The 18,551-nt window shown below is 39.5% G+C and overlaps 1 protein-coding gene across 10 annotated transcripts in view; it reads right to left on the bottom strand.

Moving 5' to 3' along the window:
- Positions 1-15,723, bottom strand: part of ppfibp1b (PPFIA binding protein 1b) — a 34,772-nt gene extending 19,049 nt beyond the window's left edge. For 3 of the 10 annotated variants that reach the window (XM_047351159.1, XM_047351112.1, XM_047351120.1), the window contains exons 1-3: positions 15,560-15,721; positions 799-880; positions 112-317 (exon numbers count right to left, since the gene is read on the bottom strand). In XM_047351159.1, coding sequence (XP_047207115.1) covers positions 112-317; positions 799-862 — 270 coding nt within the window. In that variant the 5' untranslated portion in view covers positions 863-880; positions 15,560-15,721. Of the gene's footprint in view, positions 1-111; positions 318-798; positions 881-5,751; positions 5,806-14,772; positions 14,845-15,559 lie in introns of those variants that run through there. The other 7 variants (XM_047351128.1, XM_047351083.1, XM_047351142.1 and 4 more) reach the window with 5 other exon arrangements.
- Positions 15,724-18,551: the final 2,828 nt, after the last annotated feature.

Consider the following 18,551-nt stretch of genomic DNA (forward strand, 5'->3'; position numbering starts at 1 on the left):
GTTTTATGATTGTTAACAGACGTCCTGTTTTTGGCTCTGTGCCTTTAGCAAATAATATAAGAGTCAAATTTCTAATGCAGCATGTGTCTGTCTATGGTAAAAGGCTGTCACCAGGTTGCCATGAAGCCACTCGACCAGACTGTCAGTTGTGGAGTCGGGGATCTGGCAGCGGACACTTTCCCTTTCCTCCGTGTCCATTAACTCAAGCACGCTCCTCAGGTCCTCCAAAAGGTGGAGCGCCCGCAAGCTGCCCATGTAAGGGGACGTAGGTGACTGACAGTCAAACAGACCGTTGGAGTAGTCCAAGGCCTTCGAGCCTGAGGCGAAGAAGCACAGAAAGCACTAAAATGAATTATACGTGCAGAATGAACAAAGAAACGTTGCCGTCGCTCAGTCACAAAAATATTAAGCCAAACACAATAGTGGTTCACTATGGTAGATAAACAGATCTTGATTTCTGTTTACTCAAAGTGAATCTGCCACCAAACTATTATTATACTGAGATTACAGTGAACATTTACATACATCTACTACCTATAAAGTGTTTGGCTTAAAATCACACACATAAAGGAGGCAAAGAGTAGAGGCTGAGAGCAATCTCACAAACATGGAGCTTGAGACATTATATGATAACGGTGTACAGGTCAGCTGTGAAATCGTGAAAATACAGCAGACAAGGTCAGTGTTGAGCATCCAGAAGCTCTTCCAGAAACTCCAAAGCTGCTGATAGAGTCTATTTTACTCAAGAGATTAAAAGCTCTCAGATTCAAGTTCTGATGATGTTCTTGAGAAATTTACCTGCTATTATACCATCCATCTGCTCTAAGGCAGCAGCCAACATGTCGCTGGCGTCGGACATCATCTTCAATCACTGATGAACCTTTAACAATGACAACCAATCTGTGTGTTAAAAATTAAGCATCAAAAATAAACAAACAATTAACTAAGAAAACTTTACAGTGCTTTCCAAGAACATCCCCACACTTCAACGTTTTCAGATTTTGAGACAATCTTCAATGAACACAACAATCTTAAGACTGGGGGAAAAAATTAAAAGTATTCACATTTTGCAGGAACGCTGCTGGATCAAGTTGAATGAAGCTGACCGCCCACCCACACAAAATAACCCTGGCAGATTGGCTGAGCGGTTAGTGCTTCGTTTGCGCCGTTATGATTTCTGAGATTTTAGAACTTTTAATTTCGGCCGATGATGTCATCATGAAAATGTGGACTCTTTATGTTAAATTGATGAAAGCAATCACATGCTATATTTCTATTATTAAATCATGTCTCTAGGTGTTTGTCAGTTAGCGGGAGGTCCTCCTCCCACCACCACCAATACGTCATTTTTAGAGGAAACTAGGGCTGCAACTAACAATTATTTTGATAATTAATTAATCTGTAGACAATTTTTCTGATTAATCAATCAATGGTCTGATAGCAAAAGATGCTGAAGAGATTTTTTGAAGAGAATTTGAACCAGGTGGAGCTGAAAATAAGCCACTTGAGGAGTTCTGGATAGAGCATGTTTACAGGTTTTTTATTTTAAATGCAAAATGTTTATATTTTTGTACAATTTTGAAATAATTACTGCTCTGAATAGGTTGTTCTTTCAGCAAATGGCATGTTTTAGAGTCTGCAAAGCCCAGTTAATGATCATTTGATTACTAAATTAGTTGACGATTATTTCAATAATCGATTAATCTGATTAACTGTTTCAGCCATACCCTGAACACACCATCCCTACAATGAAAGATGGTGGCAGCAGCATAACGTGAGGGCACTTCTCCTTAGCAATGAGAGGAAGGCTGGTCAGAGTTGATCGGAAAATGGAAGGAACTAAATAGAGGGCCATCCTCAAACAAAACAGGTTTGAGACAGCAAAAACCTTGAGACTGAGAGGAGGGTTTCCAAAAGAACAATCTTAAACAAGCAGCCGGGACTAAAGAACCTTCATGTGTTCGAACAGACCAGTCAAAGTCCAGACTTAATACAACTGGTATTGATGACAAAATTCTCCATGCAACCTGACTGAGCCCGAGCTATTTTTGCAAAATAAAAATTTAGTCTCTATAAATAAATCAAAAAGGATTGCAGATGTTTCTAAAACGTATCGACTCATTGGGTATTTTTCAAATTGTTGGTAGAAGAAAGTATGCAGTATGTTGTGTTTATTACATGCAAATCACAATAAAATACACTGACATTTGTGGTTGTACTGTGACAAAATGTCACAACACTGGAGGGGTGTGAATACTTTTGCAAGGCAATGTAAAAACCATGCCAATTGACAAAACAATGGAAGGGGTTTCTAAAAGTTTAATCCATACCAATGTTGTCAGGAGAGTCTAATAACAGCAAGTTCTCCACAGAATGCGTGCTTCTGGTGCAAACATCTACAGCGTGTAAAAGGAACCAATTCCCCAAAGCAACTCCATGTTTCATGGTCAGATTTCTAGGCAAAAACATTGCTGTACCAGTGGGATCCACCATAACTTGGTTCAAAGCTTCCCACCCTGGAATTAGGCTGTTGTACATCCAACTCAATTCTAACAAAGGGATTCTGGCAGGTAAATTACTGTTTGTTACAGGAGCTAACAAGAAAACATCAAAAAGCTAAGCTGCTGAAATCAGCTAAATGTATAGCAAAACCCGAATTTGTACCATCTCCGACTTCCAGGAAAGATTCTTCTTGTCTTCATTTTCACAAGCAAGGCTGGAATCCTTGAATTGCACCGAAGGTTTTTTCAAAGACAGATGAATGAATAATGTATTTTCAAGCATCAATCAGGCCATTTACGTCATATGTTAGTACACAGAATGTTCTCCCAGTAAGACACTGGACACTTTGTTTGGAGCAGTGTGAAGATACATTTTACTGTCCCAGTGTTGGACATCTGCCCTGAGAACACAGCAGGCCCTTCATCTTTGGATGTTTAATCACACCACTCTCCTGTATTTTCATGCACACATAAGGAGCTGTCTTCCTTCAATCGCCTGCCTCAAATCCTGGGAGTGCCCCACCATTTTCAAACTTTAAGGAAACCACCCACATACCAAGATAACCCACGCTGTTATTTTAGCATTTCTGCAGGCTCACTTTCCATTATGTGTAAAAGAGGCACGCAATGAAATGCAAGATTCCCCACAACACACAGCAGGGTGTGAGAGGAGCCAGCACGCCACACTATAATACTGAGCACTTTCCAACAAAAAAGCTTCACTGCCGCCAGCAGAAACACAAGACATGACATTTAAAAAAGGACAAGTAGAAAAAGCCTAAGATGTTGAAACCTTAAAGCACATCACTGTGCAAGTTGTGTGTAATGTTTTTAGAAATGTAAGGGAGAAACAAATAGAGTATGTTAAAAAAACATCAAAAAAGATTTGTGGTCATTATGCATGGGCTTGTTTCTAGTATTGTTAAGGCTCTTAAAAAGTTACGATTTCTGCAACATTTTCTTCTGTCCAGCTGGTCCTTCAGCTTAAGAGTTTATTCAATGAGATGCCAGAGAAATTGCCACAGTGTTTTCTCTGGCTGTGTGGAGGTAACAGAAACACAAAGCTGCCCACCTTTCAAAAAGACCACATTTCTATATTAATAAAGATTTTTTTTATTGGTCTGATGTAATATTCTAATCTTAAAAGTTTCTAATGTTTTCATTAGCTGTAAGCAGAAAATCCGCATAATTAACAGAAATAAAGGCTTGAAAACATCAGTTTATGTGCAGTTAATCTACAGTATATAATGTGTTTCACTTAATGAGCTAAGTTACTGAACTAAATGAACTTTTCAACTATATTCTAATGTACTGAATGAGTCTGTACTTAAGTTACTCTCTAAAACGCAAAATGGCAAAAAGGTAACAAGCAAGCAGTTACATTGTAAATAACTGATTATTAATTTATGCTTATTAAATTATATCCAAGGGTGACTATAGTTATAGGGCTGAAACAATGGAATGGATTAATCATGTTTAACTGATTATTGAAATAATCATCAACTAATTTAGTAACTGAATAATCGTTAGCTGGAGTATAAAGGCTCTAAAACACACCATTTACTTAAATAATAACCCACTGAGAGTAGTAATTTAGACAAAACATTTCAAAAATGTATACATTTTGTATTTAAGATAAAAAAAAAAAAAAACCTTCTTTGTCTGTAAATATGCTCTATCCAGAACTCCTCGAATGGCATAGCTTTAGCTGGTTCAGAAAAACAACAACACTCCTATTAAGCACCTTTTGCTATCCAGTTATTAATTGAAAAAAAAAAAAAGCTAACATTAGTCAATTCAAAATAATAATCGTTGCAGCCCTTTATAGTTACATTGCATTACAGCTTTTGAGTGTCAAATTTTAGATTCCAATCCCAAAAATCACTTTTTCTTTTAACCCAACAACAAAATGTTCCCAAAATGGTTATGCTGTGTTAACTTTGTATTTAAATCCAGGATGTTGTGATTTCTAATGAAAGGAGTTGTCAATATATTTGTTCTGCATTTCCAGAAATATTTAGATCCTCTAACTGAACTATCAAAGAGGAAGAGGATGCAATCGGTGGAAGACAACATGAAAGACATGAAAACTACGATAGCATTGTTATGAGAACAACACTTTCTCAATCAGTCATGATGCAATAAAGCTACAGTGAAACCACAAAAGACTAAAGTAAACTGAATCTAGAAACTGATTAGGAGATAGTCAACAAATTGACAACAAATCACAAAGACCAAGCTAAGACTTTTAATACTGTTAAATCCTAGAAAACCTGTAAATGTTCTGTTCCATCAGCTGAGCACAAAAAGATAAATCACCGTCACTCACTGCATTATTGCAACAGAACATGATAAAACCAGCAGCTGGCAACAGAGCGTGTCGAGTTGAGAGATAACTAAGCTGGAATGGAGGCCTGCAGGGCATCCCCTTTAAATACATGAATCAGAGTGTTTTCTTCTTTGTCTTCCTCAGAGGAAGAGCAAATATGGGTGAAGGGAACACATGGCTTTCAGCAAACAACCTTCAAACACAGCAGACCAGGTCCAGACATGCTGCTTCAGAAACTGCAGTCCATGTGTCAAGCAGCTCTGAATGCATGCAAAATACCTGTCTGAGCATTTCCACACTTACATGCATGCACATTTAAACAGCGCAGAGTATTACATTTCAAAGAGGAACACTCCGTCTTCAGTCCTGGTTAACTTGCATGGTGTTTTAGTCACACGTAAACAAGAGAATCTTCTTGCAAGACGATGAGGTGACTCTGCAAGTGTTGTCTTTAAAAAAAAAACCCGGGTTATACCTGGCTTATATTTGTTCTTGCAACCAAGTGGATAAAACTGACAAGTCATCACATCTGAGCAATAGAGTTGGATCTGCTCCATCTTATCTAAAGCATATCAAGGATGGGAAGATTCATTCATAACATTTCCTGTTAACCTTTGAACTATATTTAGTCTTTGCGGTTTTGCTATCGAAGGAGACACTTCAAAAGTCCCAGCACCTTTCATGAAAACAATGCCTCACCATCGGCTTTTCTATGAGCATAACTGAAACTACTACTAGACACAAAGGGAGCTCTATTATTCACCATCGCAGGGTATTTTGACTGGAAGGCATGCATCACTACAGCGCACAGGACGCTTACAACACCACCTGCCTCTATACTCTTTTTTCTAAACCTAAAACATCCTTAAAGCTAAACTATGAAGACAAAAAAAAAACACTACATTGAAAAAGCAGTCCTACCTTTTGGTAAAAACAGCCATATAACTCACAGCGACATCCAAAAGATATTGAATACAAGGGGGGGACTGGAGCATAATAATTGCTTTGAAATCCTTCAACACTAGTCCCTTCAGGCAGAGAATATCATTACAGCCCATCCTCACTAGACAATTTTCTGAGTTCTCAAGAACTCCTGGTATTTAAAAAAAAAAAAAAAAAACTCCCACAATTCCTTACAAGCCAGGAATCTGCACATGCACAGGAAGCCAAAAACAGAATAGTAGCCCTGGGGTGTCATGTCTCTAAAGGGAGAAAGAGCAGGGTTTACACCCGTCCTGTGGCTGGTAGTGAAAAGACTTGGAAAGAGAGGAATTTACAAACCCGGCATAAATCACACAGCCTTTTCCATTTTTACTTTGGTAACGTAATGATTTCCAAGGACATGTCAAAGTGGACACAAGCCTCTCCACATAATGACACCATGTTTTGACTCATGCAGACCGTGGCTCATTTTCACCTTCACAGAAATTCCACAGGAAAAACTAAACTATAGCAAGAACACCTCATCCTGTCTGACATCAAACAGGGAACAGTCAGTCGATTCAACCGCGCAGACCTTTAGAAATCACACTCATGATGCTAAATAATGTGTATATATGAATGTGCCACATCGTTTTTCAGGTTTAAGGATGCAGCAGTACAGTAATTATGTGGCTCTGATAGTCCACCCTGTATAAACAGGGTTAGGGCCCGCATAACACTGCTCCAGAATAACCCACAGCTATTTTCAAACTCTGTGAGCAGGCAGAACACATCAACACTAATTTTATAACAGCTAATAGAAAGGCTTGGGTGATAAGGTGGTAAAAAAAAAAAAAAACCTAAGTTAGGGAAAGACCGTATATTAGAAAGGTGATCCAATGTGAGCACAGGATGGAAATGAAATGTTTAATATAAAAAAAAATAAAATAAAAATTAAATGTGGCTTACTGAATATAAGATCTCTCTCTTCAAAGACTTTGCTAGTTAGTGACCTGATTTGTGACAATCAGATTGATTTATTTTGCTTCACAGAAACCTGGCTGCAGCAAGAGGATTATGTTACTATAAATCAGCCAACTCCTACTAATTATTTAAATTTCCACATTCCTCGATATATACTGGGCGAGGAGGAGTAGCAACCATCTTTCAGTCCGATTTATTGATTAGTCCCAGACCAATCAATAGCTACAACTCTTTTGAATATTTAATCCTTAGATTTCCTCATCCAAATTGCAAAGCACTAAAACCATTTCTGTTTGTTGTCTTGTACCGTCCACCAGGCCCTTACTCTCAATTTTTAGATCAGTTTTCAGACCTTTTATCTGATTTAGTGTTAAATACAGATAAAGTTATTATAGTGGGGGATTTTAACATTCATGTTGAAACTGAAAGTGATAGCTTAAATATAGCCTCTAATGCCATCTTAGACTCAATTGGCTTTGCACAAAACATTAACAAACCTACCCACCTTTGTCTTCATTCTCTGGACCTTGTGCTGACATATGGCATTGAGTGTAAAGACATAATATTTTCTCATAACCTTGCCCTGTCTGACCATTTTTTAATAACCTTTGAGTTTAATTTAACCAAGTACTCCACACCTGAAAGAAAATGTCATTATAGTAGATCATTATCAGACAATGCTGTAACAACCTTTAAAGAATCTGTTCCACTTTTAATCTCCTCATTATCACTAAAAAGCACAGTGGAGGGCAATAATTTTGTTTCTTCCCCTTCACAAATTGATTCTCTTATAACTCCAAAAAAATTGGAGAGAAAATGGTGCTCTACACGCCTAGAGGATTCCTACTTAATCTGGAAAAATAGCCTACTGTTGTATAAAAAGACACTTCGCCAAGCCAGAACAGCTTATTTCTCATCATTAATAGAAAAGAACAAGAATAAACCTAGGTTTTTCTTTAGTACAGTTGCTAAACTTACACAGACTCATAGCTCTGTTGAATCATCCATTCCCTTAGATCACTGCAGTCCTGACTTTATGGGATTCTTCTTAAATAAAATTTATTCTATTAAAAAGAAAATCTTTGACATACTCCCAAAGATGATTTCTTCATCCTCAGCAAGTGAGACAACATTGGAAATAACTGTAGAACTTGATCTGTGTTTGAACTGTTTTGATCCTGTGAAGCTTCCTAAGTTATCAGAAATATTAGCTTCATCTAAACCTTCAACTTGTATGTTAGACCCAATCCCAACCAAATTATTTAAGGAAGTGGTCTCTCTGATTACCAGCCACATTTTAGATATGATTAACCTATCCTTAGTAAATGAATATGTACCACAGGCTTTTAAGTTAGCTGTAATTAAACCTTTACTCAAGAAACATTCGCTTGATCGAGCTGACATGAAAAATTACAGACTTATATCCAATCTTCCATTCTTATCTAAAATTCTTGAGAAAATAGTTGCTAATCAAATGTGTGAGCATTTAAACAGCAATGACCTGTTTGAAGAGTTTCAGTCAGGCTTCAGAGCTCATCATAGCACTGAAACAGCTCTGCTGAAAGTCACTAATGATATTCTTATAGACTATGAATGAATGATATTCAGATAATGGACTCTTGTCTGTACTTGTCCTGTTAGATCTCAGAGCTGCATTTGATACAGTCAATCACAATATTCTCTTAGAAAGGCTGGAATATGCTGTAGGAATCAGGGGAACAGCGCTAGCCTGTCTTAAATCTTATTTGCCTAACAGATTCCAGTATGTTCATGTAAATGATAAATCATCTTTAAACTCCAGGGTTAATTGCAGAGTACCACAGGGTTCAGTACTTGGGCCAATTATCTTTACTATATACACTGCTCAAAGAAAATAAAGGTAACACTCAAATAACACATCCTAGATCTGAATGAATGAAATATTCTCATTTAATACTTTGTTCTGTACAAAGTTGAATGTGCTGACAACAAAATCACACAAAAATCATCAATGGAAATCAAATTTATTAACCAATGGAGGCATGGATTTGGAGTCACACACAAAATTAAAGTGGAAAAACACACTCCAGGCTGAACCAACGTTGATGTAATGTCCTTAAAACAAGTCAAAATGAGGCTCAGTATTGTGTGTGGCCTCCACGTGCCTGTATGACCTCCCTACAATGCCTGGGCATGCTCCTGATGAGACGGCGGATAGTCTCCTGAGGGATCTCCTCCAAGACCTGGACTAAAGCATCCGCCAACTCCTGGACAGTCTGTGGTGCAAAGTGACAGATGTGCTCAATTGGATTCAGGTCTGGGGAACGGGCGGGCCAGTCCATAACAGTCCATAACTTCAATGTCTTCATCTTGCAGGAACTGCTGACACACTCCAGCCACATGAGGTCTAGCATTGTCCAGCATTAGGAGGAACCCAGGGCCAACCGCACCAGCATATGATCTCACAAAGGGTCTGAGGATCTCATCTCAGTACCTAATGGCAGTCAGGCTACTGGCGAGCACATGGAGGTCCATGCGGCCCTCCAAAGAAATGCCATCCCACACCATTACTGACCCACTGCCAAACCAGTCATGCTGAAGGATGTTGCAGGCAGCAGATCGCTCTCCACGGTGTCTCCAGACTCTGTCACGTCTGCTCAGTGTGAACCTGCTTTCTTCTGTGAAGAGCACGGGGCGCCAGTGGCGAATTTGCCAATCCTGGTGTTCTCTGGCAAATGCCAAGCATCCTGCACGGTGTTGGGCTGTGAGCGCAACCCCCATTTGTGGACGTCAGGCCCTCATACCATCCTCATGGAGTCGGTTTCTAACCGTTTGTGCAAACACATGCACATTTGTGGCCTGCTGGAGGTCATTTTGCAGGGCTCTGGCAGTGTTCCTCCTGTTGCTCCTTGGACAAAGGCAGAGGTAGTGGTCCTGCTGCTGGGTTGTTGCCCTCCTACGGCCTCCTCCACGTCTCCTGGTGTACTGACCTGTCTCCTGGTAGCGCCTCCAGGCTCTGGACACTACGCTGACACAGCAAACCTTCTTGCCACAGTTCGCATTGATGTGCCATCCTGGATGAGCTGCACTACCTGAGCCACTTGTGTGGGTTGTAAAGTCCGTCTCATGCTGCCACGAATGTGAAAGCACCACCAACATTCAAAAGTGACCAAAACATCAGCCAGAAAGCATAGGTACTGAGAAGTGGTCTGTGGTCCCCACCTGCAGAACCACTCCTTTATTGAGTGTGTTTTGCTAATCACCAAAGATTTCCCCCTGTTGTCTATTCTATTTGCACAACAGCTGTGAAATTGATTGTCAATCAGTGTTGCTTCCTAAGTGGACAGTTTGATTTCACAGAAGTTTCATTTACTTGGAGTTATATTGTGTTGTTTAAGTGTTCCCGTTATTTTTTTGAGCAGTGTATATGCTTGCAAAAGGTAAAATTATCAGGCAGCAGAGGATACATTTTGACTGTTACGCTGATGATACTCAGCTTTACTTATCCATAAATCCTGATGAGCCCAACCAGTTAGATAGACTACAAGCATGTCTTGAGGATATAAAAACTTGGATGACTAAATTTTTTGCTTCTAAATTCAGACAAGACAGAAGTTATCGTCTTTTGACCGGAGTCTTTAAAAAAGAAACTGCTTAGTCAATCACTTAACCTGGATGACATTAAATTGACCTCCGGTAATAAAGTAAAAAACCTTGGTGTTATTTTTGACCAGGACATGTAATTTAAATCCCATATTAAACAGGTTTCTAGGATTTCCTTCTTTCACCTCCAGAACATTGCCAAAATTAGAAATATCCTATTCAGGAGTGACGCTGAACAACTAGTCCAAGCATTTGTTACTTCAAGGCTGGACTATTGTAATTCTTTACTATCAGGATGTCTACAAAATGCAGTTAAAAGCCTTCAGCTGATTCAAAATGCTGCAGCAAGAGTTCTGATGAAAATTAAAAAGAGAGATCACATTTCTCCTATTTTAGCTTCCCTTTATTGGCTCCCTGTTAAATCCAGAATAGAATTTAAAATTATCCTCCTCACATATAAAGCCCTTAATGATCTAGCTCCATCATACATCAGAGATCTGATTGCTCCATATGTTCCTAACAGAGCACTTCGTTCTCAGACTGCAGGTTTACTGGTGGTTCCTAGAGTCTCTAGAAGTAGAATGGGAGGCAGATCCTTTAGTTATCAGCTCCTCTCCTGTGGAACCAGCTCATGGTTTTGGTCCGTGAGGCAGACACCCTGTCTACTTTTAAGGCTAGGCTTCAAACTTTCCTTTTTGATAAAGCTTATAGTGGCTTAGGTTATCCTGAGCTATCTCTGTAGTTATGCTGCTATAGGATTAGGCTGCTGGAGGACATAATGACCACTTTCACCCTCTTCACTACATTCTCACACTACTCTCCATTTTTGCATTATTTGCTGTTATTTCAGCTTTTAACTTTATGTTCTCTCTTTTCTCTTCCTAGAAGCTACACCTGGCCTGGCTCTGTGTCTACCTGTGACACCTTTCTGGAGAGGGGAATCGTCCAAGCTTCTGCTGGCAACAACTTAATGCTCACCCTCTACCGATGATCCATATAGCCCTGTCTTTCAGTGTTTAACCCTTTCTCTCTCCTAGACATGGCGATTGACTGAGCTTTTAATGTGACTAACTCTATGTGCTCTCTTTCAGACTCTAACCTTGAAAACTGGCTCAGAGTTTATCTGTTCTTTCTTTCTAGATGAAACGACTAAAGGAGCTACATCCGTTAACATTTACTTTTCCTTCCCATAGAAAATACTCCTGGATCAGTGCTTCTTTGTTCTTTTTGTGTCTCTGCTCTGTTCTCTCAAACCTCCAGTCGGTCGTGGCAGATGGCCGCTCACACTGAGCCTGGTTCTGCTGGAGGTTTCTTCTTGTTAAAAGGGAGTTTTTCCTCTCCACTGTCGCTACATGTATGCTCAGTATGAGGGATTGCTGCAAAGTCAACGCCAGTGACTGTCCACTGTCTCTACATGCTCATCCGGGAGGAGTGAATGCTGCAAGTCTCTGACTCGATGCAATCTGCTGGGTTTCCTTAGATAGAAAAACTTTTTATCCAATTTGAATAAATAACTGAATCTGACTGCACTGTTCAATGGTTAGGATTAATTGGAATGTATGTACCTGACATAAGCTGAATTGAATATAATTAATGCTTGATGTGATAAAATCTATAAGAAGTTCCTCCCTGTGCATGCACAAGCTCGTATAGGAGAGTCATTGGAAAGCAGGACAAATTCTTTTAACATAACTCACAGCTTGTGCCTTAACTTGATTAACAACGCATTGTGATGTTGTTCCAAACTGTGGCACAAACTACAGACCTTCCATTAAAAATTTTCCTATGAGCAAGACCTCAGCTGCCAGTTTTGCTCCAAATGTTTTACTGATTAATACGCTGCAGGTTGCGTAGTCCCTGGGACAATATTTAAATTCACTGTATAAAAAGACAACATGTAATTTTTTACTCACTGTCTGAAAGTAAATTAGGTTGAACATTTTCTGTTTTAGGTGTGTTAGGTTTACAAACATTATTTCTATTTGCTGCAATCCAGAATACAGTTTTTTTATTTCTTCAAACTGTGCCTTTAAACTATTATGAAAAGCCCAGATTATAACTTTGTAATTTTGAAAGCCTTTGGTAAGTTAATTAAAAGGCACACCTGTCTATCTGAAGGCAACAGCTCAAACATGCTGGTTTCCTGTGTGACATCATGGAAATAAAATAAAACTAAATCAGGCAAGCTAACAGCAAGTTTGGTTCTTCCTTAGGTACAATTTCTAGATGCCTAAACCTGTCATGTTGGAAATGTTCAACCATTATAGTGTTCAGGAAAGAGTGATTCTGTGTCCCAGAAATGAACATGTTGTGGTGTGAAATGTGCCCATCAACTCCAGATCAAAAGCAAAAGACCTTGTGAAGATAGTGGGTGAAGCTGGTTAGAGAATGTCAATTTCCACAGTGAAACAGCCACTCAGAAATGCTTAATTTTGGAAGACTTGTCATGATGAAAGAAAAAAAAAAAAGTGTTTGCCAATAATGACCATTGGTACATTTGGGGGAAAAGGGCAGACAGCTTCCAAAACCTGAGAATACCATCCCAACTGTGAAGTACAGGGGTGACAGCATTGTGTTGTGTGGGTATTTTGCTGTACAAAGGACTGGTGCACTTCGCAAACAGTCCATCAACAAGTCCCACAGAAACTTTTTACACACAAGGTGGCTTACAAACCTGACTCGGTTGCACCAATTCAGTAAAAAGAACATCAGAAACTACAGGGGTTGGGCAATGAAACTGAAACACCTGTCATTTTAGTGTGGAAGGTTTCATGGCTAAATTGGACCAACCTGGTAGCCAGTCTTCATTGATTGCACATTGCACCAGTAAGAGCAGAGTGTGAAGGTTCAATTAGCAGGGTAAGAGCACAGTTTTGCTCAAAATATTGAAATGCACACAACATTATGGGTGACATACCAGAGTTGAAAAGAGGACAAATTGTTGGTGCACGTCTTACTGGCGCATCTGTGACCAAGACAGCAAGTCTTTGTGATGTATCAAGAGCCACGGTATCCAGGGTAATGTCAGCATACCACCAAGAAGGATGAACCACATCCAACAGGATTAACTGTGGACGCAAGAGGAAGCTGTCTGAAAGGGATGTTCGGGTGCTAACCCGGATTGTATCCAAAAAACATAAAACCACTGCTGCACAAATCACGGCAGAATTAAATGTGCACCTCAACTCTCCTGTTTCCACCAGAACTGTCCGTCGGGAGCTCCACAGGGTCAATATACACGGCCGGGCTGCTATAGCCAAACCTTTGGTCACTCATGCCAATGCCAAACGTCGGTTTCAATGGTGCAAGGAGTGCAAATCTTGGGCTGTGGACAATGTGAAACATGTATTGTTCTCTGATGAGTCCACCTTTACTGTTTTCCCCACATCTGGGAGAGTTACGGTGTGGAGAAGCCCCAAAGAAGCGTACCACCCAGACTGTTGCATGCCCAGAGTGAAGCATGGGGGTGGATCAGTGATGGTTTGGGCTGCCATATCATGGCATTCCCTTGGCCCAATACTTGTGCTAGATGGGCGCATCACTGCCAAGGACTACCGAACCATTCTTGAGGATCATGTGCATCCAATGGTTCAAACATTGTATCCTGAAGGCGGTGCCGTGTATCAGGATGACAATGCACCAATACACACAGCAAGACTGGTGAAAGATTGGTTTGATGAACATGAAAGTGAAGTTGAACATCTCCCAAGGCCTGCACAGTCACCAGATCTAAATATTATTGAGCCACTTTGGGGTGTTTTGGAGGAGCGAGTCAGGAAATGTTTTCCTCCACCAGTATCACGTAGTGACCTGGTCACTATCCTGCAAGAAGAATGGCTTAAAATCCCTCTGACCACTGTGCAGGACTTGTATATGTCATTCCCAAGACGAATTGACGCTGTATTGGCCGCAAAAGGAGGCCCTACACGATACTAATAAATCATTGTGGTCTAAAACCAGGTGTTTCAGTGTCATTGTCCAACCCCTGTATTTAGTAATTCTAACTGATGTGAAACTGGAAAGGTTTAGACAGATTTAATGTCAGTTTCAACAGCCTTTAAAACACTATAGCTGTCCTGATTTTTAAACCTTTGTATTATGTAAACGTTCTTCAAATGATCTTTCAGATTTAATCATTTGTTTTGACAGACACCGTTTCAAAACCTTTTCTAATACCAATTTTCCTACATTTAATTATTTTGTTTTACAGAGTATACAGCTATCAATCAAATCCTGAGTCTGCTTTGAAACATTTTGGTGTCCCTGCTTCATAAATGACTTGCATTTTGCTGCAATGTATTCTGGGAAAGAAGTTACAACAAAAACCCTAGAAATGTTACCCACCAAAAAAAAAAAAAAAAAAAAGAAAGAAAGAAACCATGCAAAAAACTAAACCCTTTTTTATTTCTGTTCTGAAGTTGGTTTACAAGCAATCCTGCTGTCATGGGAAAATACCTGAAAACAAGGACCAAACAGTTTGAAAGGTCGACTTGAGGGCAATCCAACAGCTGATCAAGTTTCACACGTCTGGAAAAAACAAAATTCCCAAATGTCAAACATACCAAGGAAACATAAAACTGTGTTTTATTTAAAAAAAAAAAAAAAAATCCCCTGAGGCCAGGTGGAAACGAGTAAATTTGTCATAGATGTGGTCATATACTTTTTATTTGCGAGAGATATCTATACCATCTCACTCTAAACCCATGTATGACGTTTATGTCTAAAAATTGCTTGTTTTTATGTTTATCTAAACAAACCTAACCGTATGTGAGTTGGTCTTCTTATATACTTATCAAAAAATTATGTGACATCTTAGCACATATCCTCTTTCAGCCCTCGAAAAAGTTAGCGTCCTTTTTTTTTTTTTTTTTTAGAATGTGCTTATTTTCTACCCTTGAAAGTTTAGTTCATGTAATAATTTATTTTGACGTAAAACACGTTTGAAAACCATGCTAACACCTAAATACTAAAACATTTTTAATCACTTGTTCCCACCACGGAACAATGGTGAAACTTGCTGAATGACAAACAGACGTAACGTGCGGCGGTATTTTTGCGACCACCGCAGCCCCCCTGAAGTCGACTGATAACCGCTGAAACAGCTTAAAGTCGTTAAACGTTAAAACTACGAAGGACCAACGCAAGCTTTCAGGCGCGCGAGACACAGCCGTTGAACGAAGTTTAACATCAAAGAATAAACGCACAAATAAATCACAGCCAAAAGAACAATGACGTCTCTTACCCCCACCCTGCTCGAAGGGTTGAACTTTTCCGCGGATTTTTATTCCGTAAGATAAAGTTAAAAACTCCACAGTTTCCGAATTTCTCCGTGCCCACCAGCGCACCGAGCCACTCAGCATCGCTACGCCATGACGTCGATGTGACACGGCAGCGAGGGAAAGTTAATGACGACAAAGCTGGAAAATCCCGCCCCGCTCCAGCCTGGATTGGTCCGGGAGCAGGGATTTTTTTTTTGGGTGCGCACTATTTCTCATCCGGCGGGGCAATCGGTGCGGCTTGCAGAAGATTTGAAACGGCGCACAAATCCACAGCGAGAGCGCGGTGAACGCCCACTTCGATGTTCGATGTTGCTAACCCTTTGGTCAAAAAAGTTGCTATTGGCTGTTGCTAAAGTCCCTAAATGAGTGGACTAATTTTCATAATTGATTGTGAGCATGTAATTGTAATGGAACAGAACAAATATGCATTTATTATGTAACGAGAGACCGACAAAACAGAGAAATTTGATTTTTCTTTTCTTTTTTCAAGCCTTTTCCTTTATCACCTTTTTCACACCAGCAATAGTGACCCCAAGAAACAGTCTGCTAAAGATGGGGTTTGTTTGTATTGTTATTATTTCCTTTTTTAGTTTAGTTTTCTGAAGTCAGGTTTAGTTTAAACCTGTACACTTCTAGGAGAACACAACAGTCACAGTAAAACGTGGACATAAAAATATATAGTTTTAGATGGAATTTACATTATTAATCAAAGTGGACCATGCACATGTGCGATTCATTAGATGGATGCAGAAAGGAAGAACTTCATCTTTTTGTAATGCAGCTGGGAGGGTTTGCTTTATGAGGATAGGGTCACCAATGAGTTTGGATGAGGCGTGGGAATGAAGCAGCACCCGCTGCTCGTTAAAAAGAGTAAGGACAAAATGCTTTCACCTCAGAGTCTCCAAAACTCTTCCACAACAGTAAAAAGCTGTTAGATTTGTGAAAAGCTGCTTTTCTGAAAAAGCCTCTTTAGAGGGGTTGGGATGTTTGCTAAATACAGAGTCACTACCTTGGCAACGCTGGTTATCTCTGTTTATATTTCATTATTCTTCAGTTACATAGTCAGTGGATACTGACATAATAAAATCAGATTGCTTTGGCATGTTGTCTCTGACCAGCACCCCCTGGCAAAAGCGTTTTACCCCCCTATAAAAGGAAAACTCACTCTTCTACCCGTGTTATCCTCCGGCTGACTGTTAAGGAATGTGCCGTTTTACAAGCCAGGAAGATGGGGCGTTCGCTGTAACATAAAACAAAAAAGGAGAAAATGTAAGCGGGTTAGAGCTCTCCATTTTACCCAGTCACTTCTTCCGTGAAAACTAACATTTTTTTCCATATGGCACGGATGATAGTTGTCAAAAGTACAATGGCTAAAAATATTACGTTAATTAAAGTAGTCATGCGTTTAATTATCGGTTTTCTGCTGGACCATGAAGGGAGCTTTTTCAACAAAGTCTGAAAAGTGCGAATCAGAGGTTAAATGACCACAGGCGACCTCAAGTGTGGAGCATGTGTTTGTGATTTCAAACAAAGCTGTCTGAACCTTTAGTTTTGGGAAAATAAACCAAACAGAGATTACCGTCATGATTGTAAACTAAGTAACCAGAACGATCCTTTAAAGCTACTAACTATATATTTCTGTTAAACCAATCAAACTCGCTTTAGATGTAGTTGGTCCCCTTTAGAAAAGTTACTATTTTATTTCGATTTGTTTGGATGTTGTTTTGTAAATAGTGATTTAATCTGAAAAAAAATTTTTAAAAATCTAAATTACAGCTCACGCCTTTGGTGACATCACACAGGTTCAAGGCAACTATTCTGAGTTTTTTTTGACTGCGTCTATTTGTAAAGTTTGTTTTTTCCCCACCATTTTCTTGTGTTTTAATCAATTTCCTTGTGTTTACTTGTTGGTGGTATGGCTGCAGCAAGCAGCTGGAGACATTAGTGAGAGCACAGCATGGATTTCAGAAAAATTTGGCAACAGCAAAACACATGGTTTGGGTTTTGTGAAGCAGATCAGAAAAGACTAGAATGGCCAGATTTCGTAATCAAAGACCTTCAGTAATGATTCTGAGCCAAGCTATGTACAAATGATAAGGTCTTGATCTTAAGATCATTTCCAGTCTCAATAATATTTCCGGCAGAACTGCAGCATCACCTGCTACTTGAATCAAAAATGATTGAAAAGGACTGTTACAAAAATCCACAACGAAGAGAATCTGTTTACAGTGCATGTGCTGTGGTCCACACATCTGGCCTTTGCGAAGGACTCTCAAGTTTGTTGAACTGTTAAAAGAGAGGTCCCATCTGCAGGTTACCCATGTGGCGTATACAGCAAATATGTGGAAGGAGTTGATCTGGTCAAATGAGACTAAAATTGAACTCTGCTATAGATGGTTAACACCCTAAACACTCTATGCCCACTGTTAAAAATAGTTACCGAAGGGCTATGGGGTTGCTTGTCTTCATTAGGAACAGGATTCTTGTCAGAGTTGATGGGGAGGTGGAGTTAAAAACAGGACAATCCTAGAACAAAACCTGCAATAGACTTGAAACTGGGACAGAGGTTCATCTCCCACCAGGATAATCAACCCTTTGCATTCAGACAGAGCTACAATGCAATGGTTTAGATCAACGTATATTAATGTGTTTGAAGGGCCTAGTTAAAGTCAAAGCCTAAATCCAATTTAGCACAATTAACAATACTTAAGAATTACTGTTCACAAATCCTCTCCATCCAATCTGACTAATCTAGATCCTGCAAAGTAGAATAGGTAAAAAAATAAATCAGTCTTTAGTTGATGCTTAAAGTTGGTAGAGGAATACTTACTCCAAAAATTGCAGCAAAATGTGGTACTACACTGTATTGAATCGGGTCGCTGAATACTAATACACAACACGCTTTAAAACATTTGAAAACCATGCGCCATTCTCCTTCTACTTCATAATTATGCA

Source organism: Girardinichthys multiradiatus, chromosome 2, assembly GCF_021462225.1.
Source record: "Girardinichthys multiradiatus isolate DD_20200921_A chromosome 2, DD_fGirMul_XY1, whole genome shotgun sequence".
NCBI classification, from domain to species: domain Eukaryota; kingdom Metazoa; phylum Chordata; class Actinopteri; order Cyprinodontiformes; family Goodeidae; genus Girardinichthys; species Girardinichthys multiradiatus.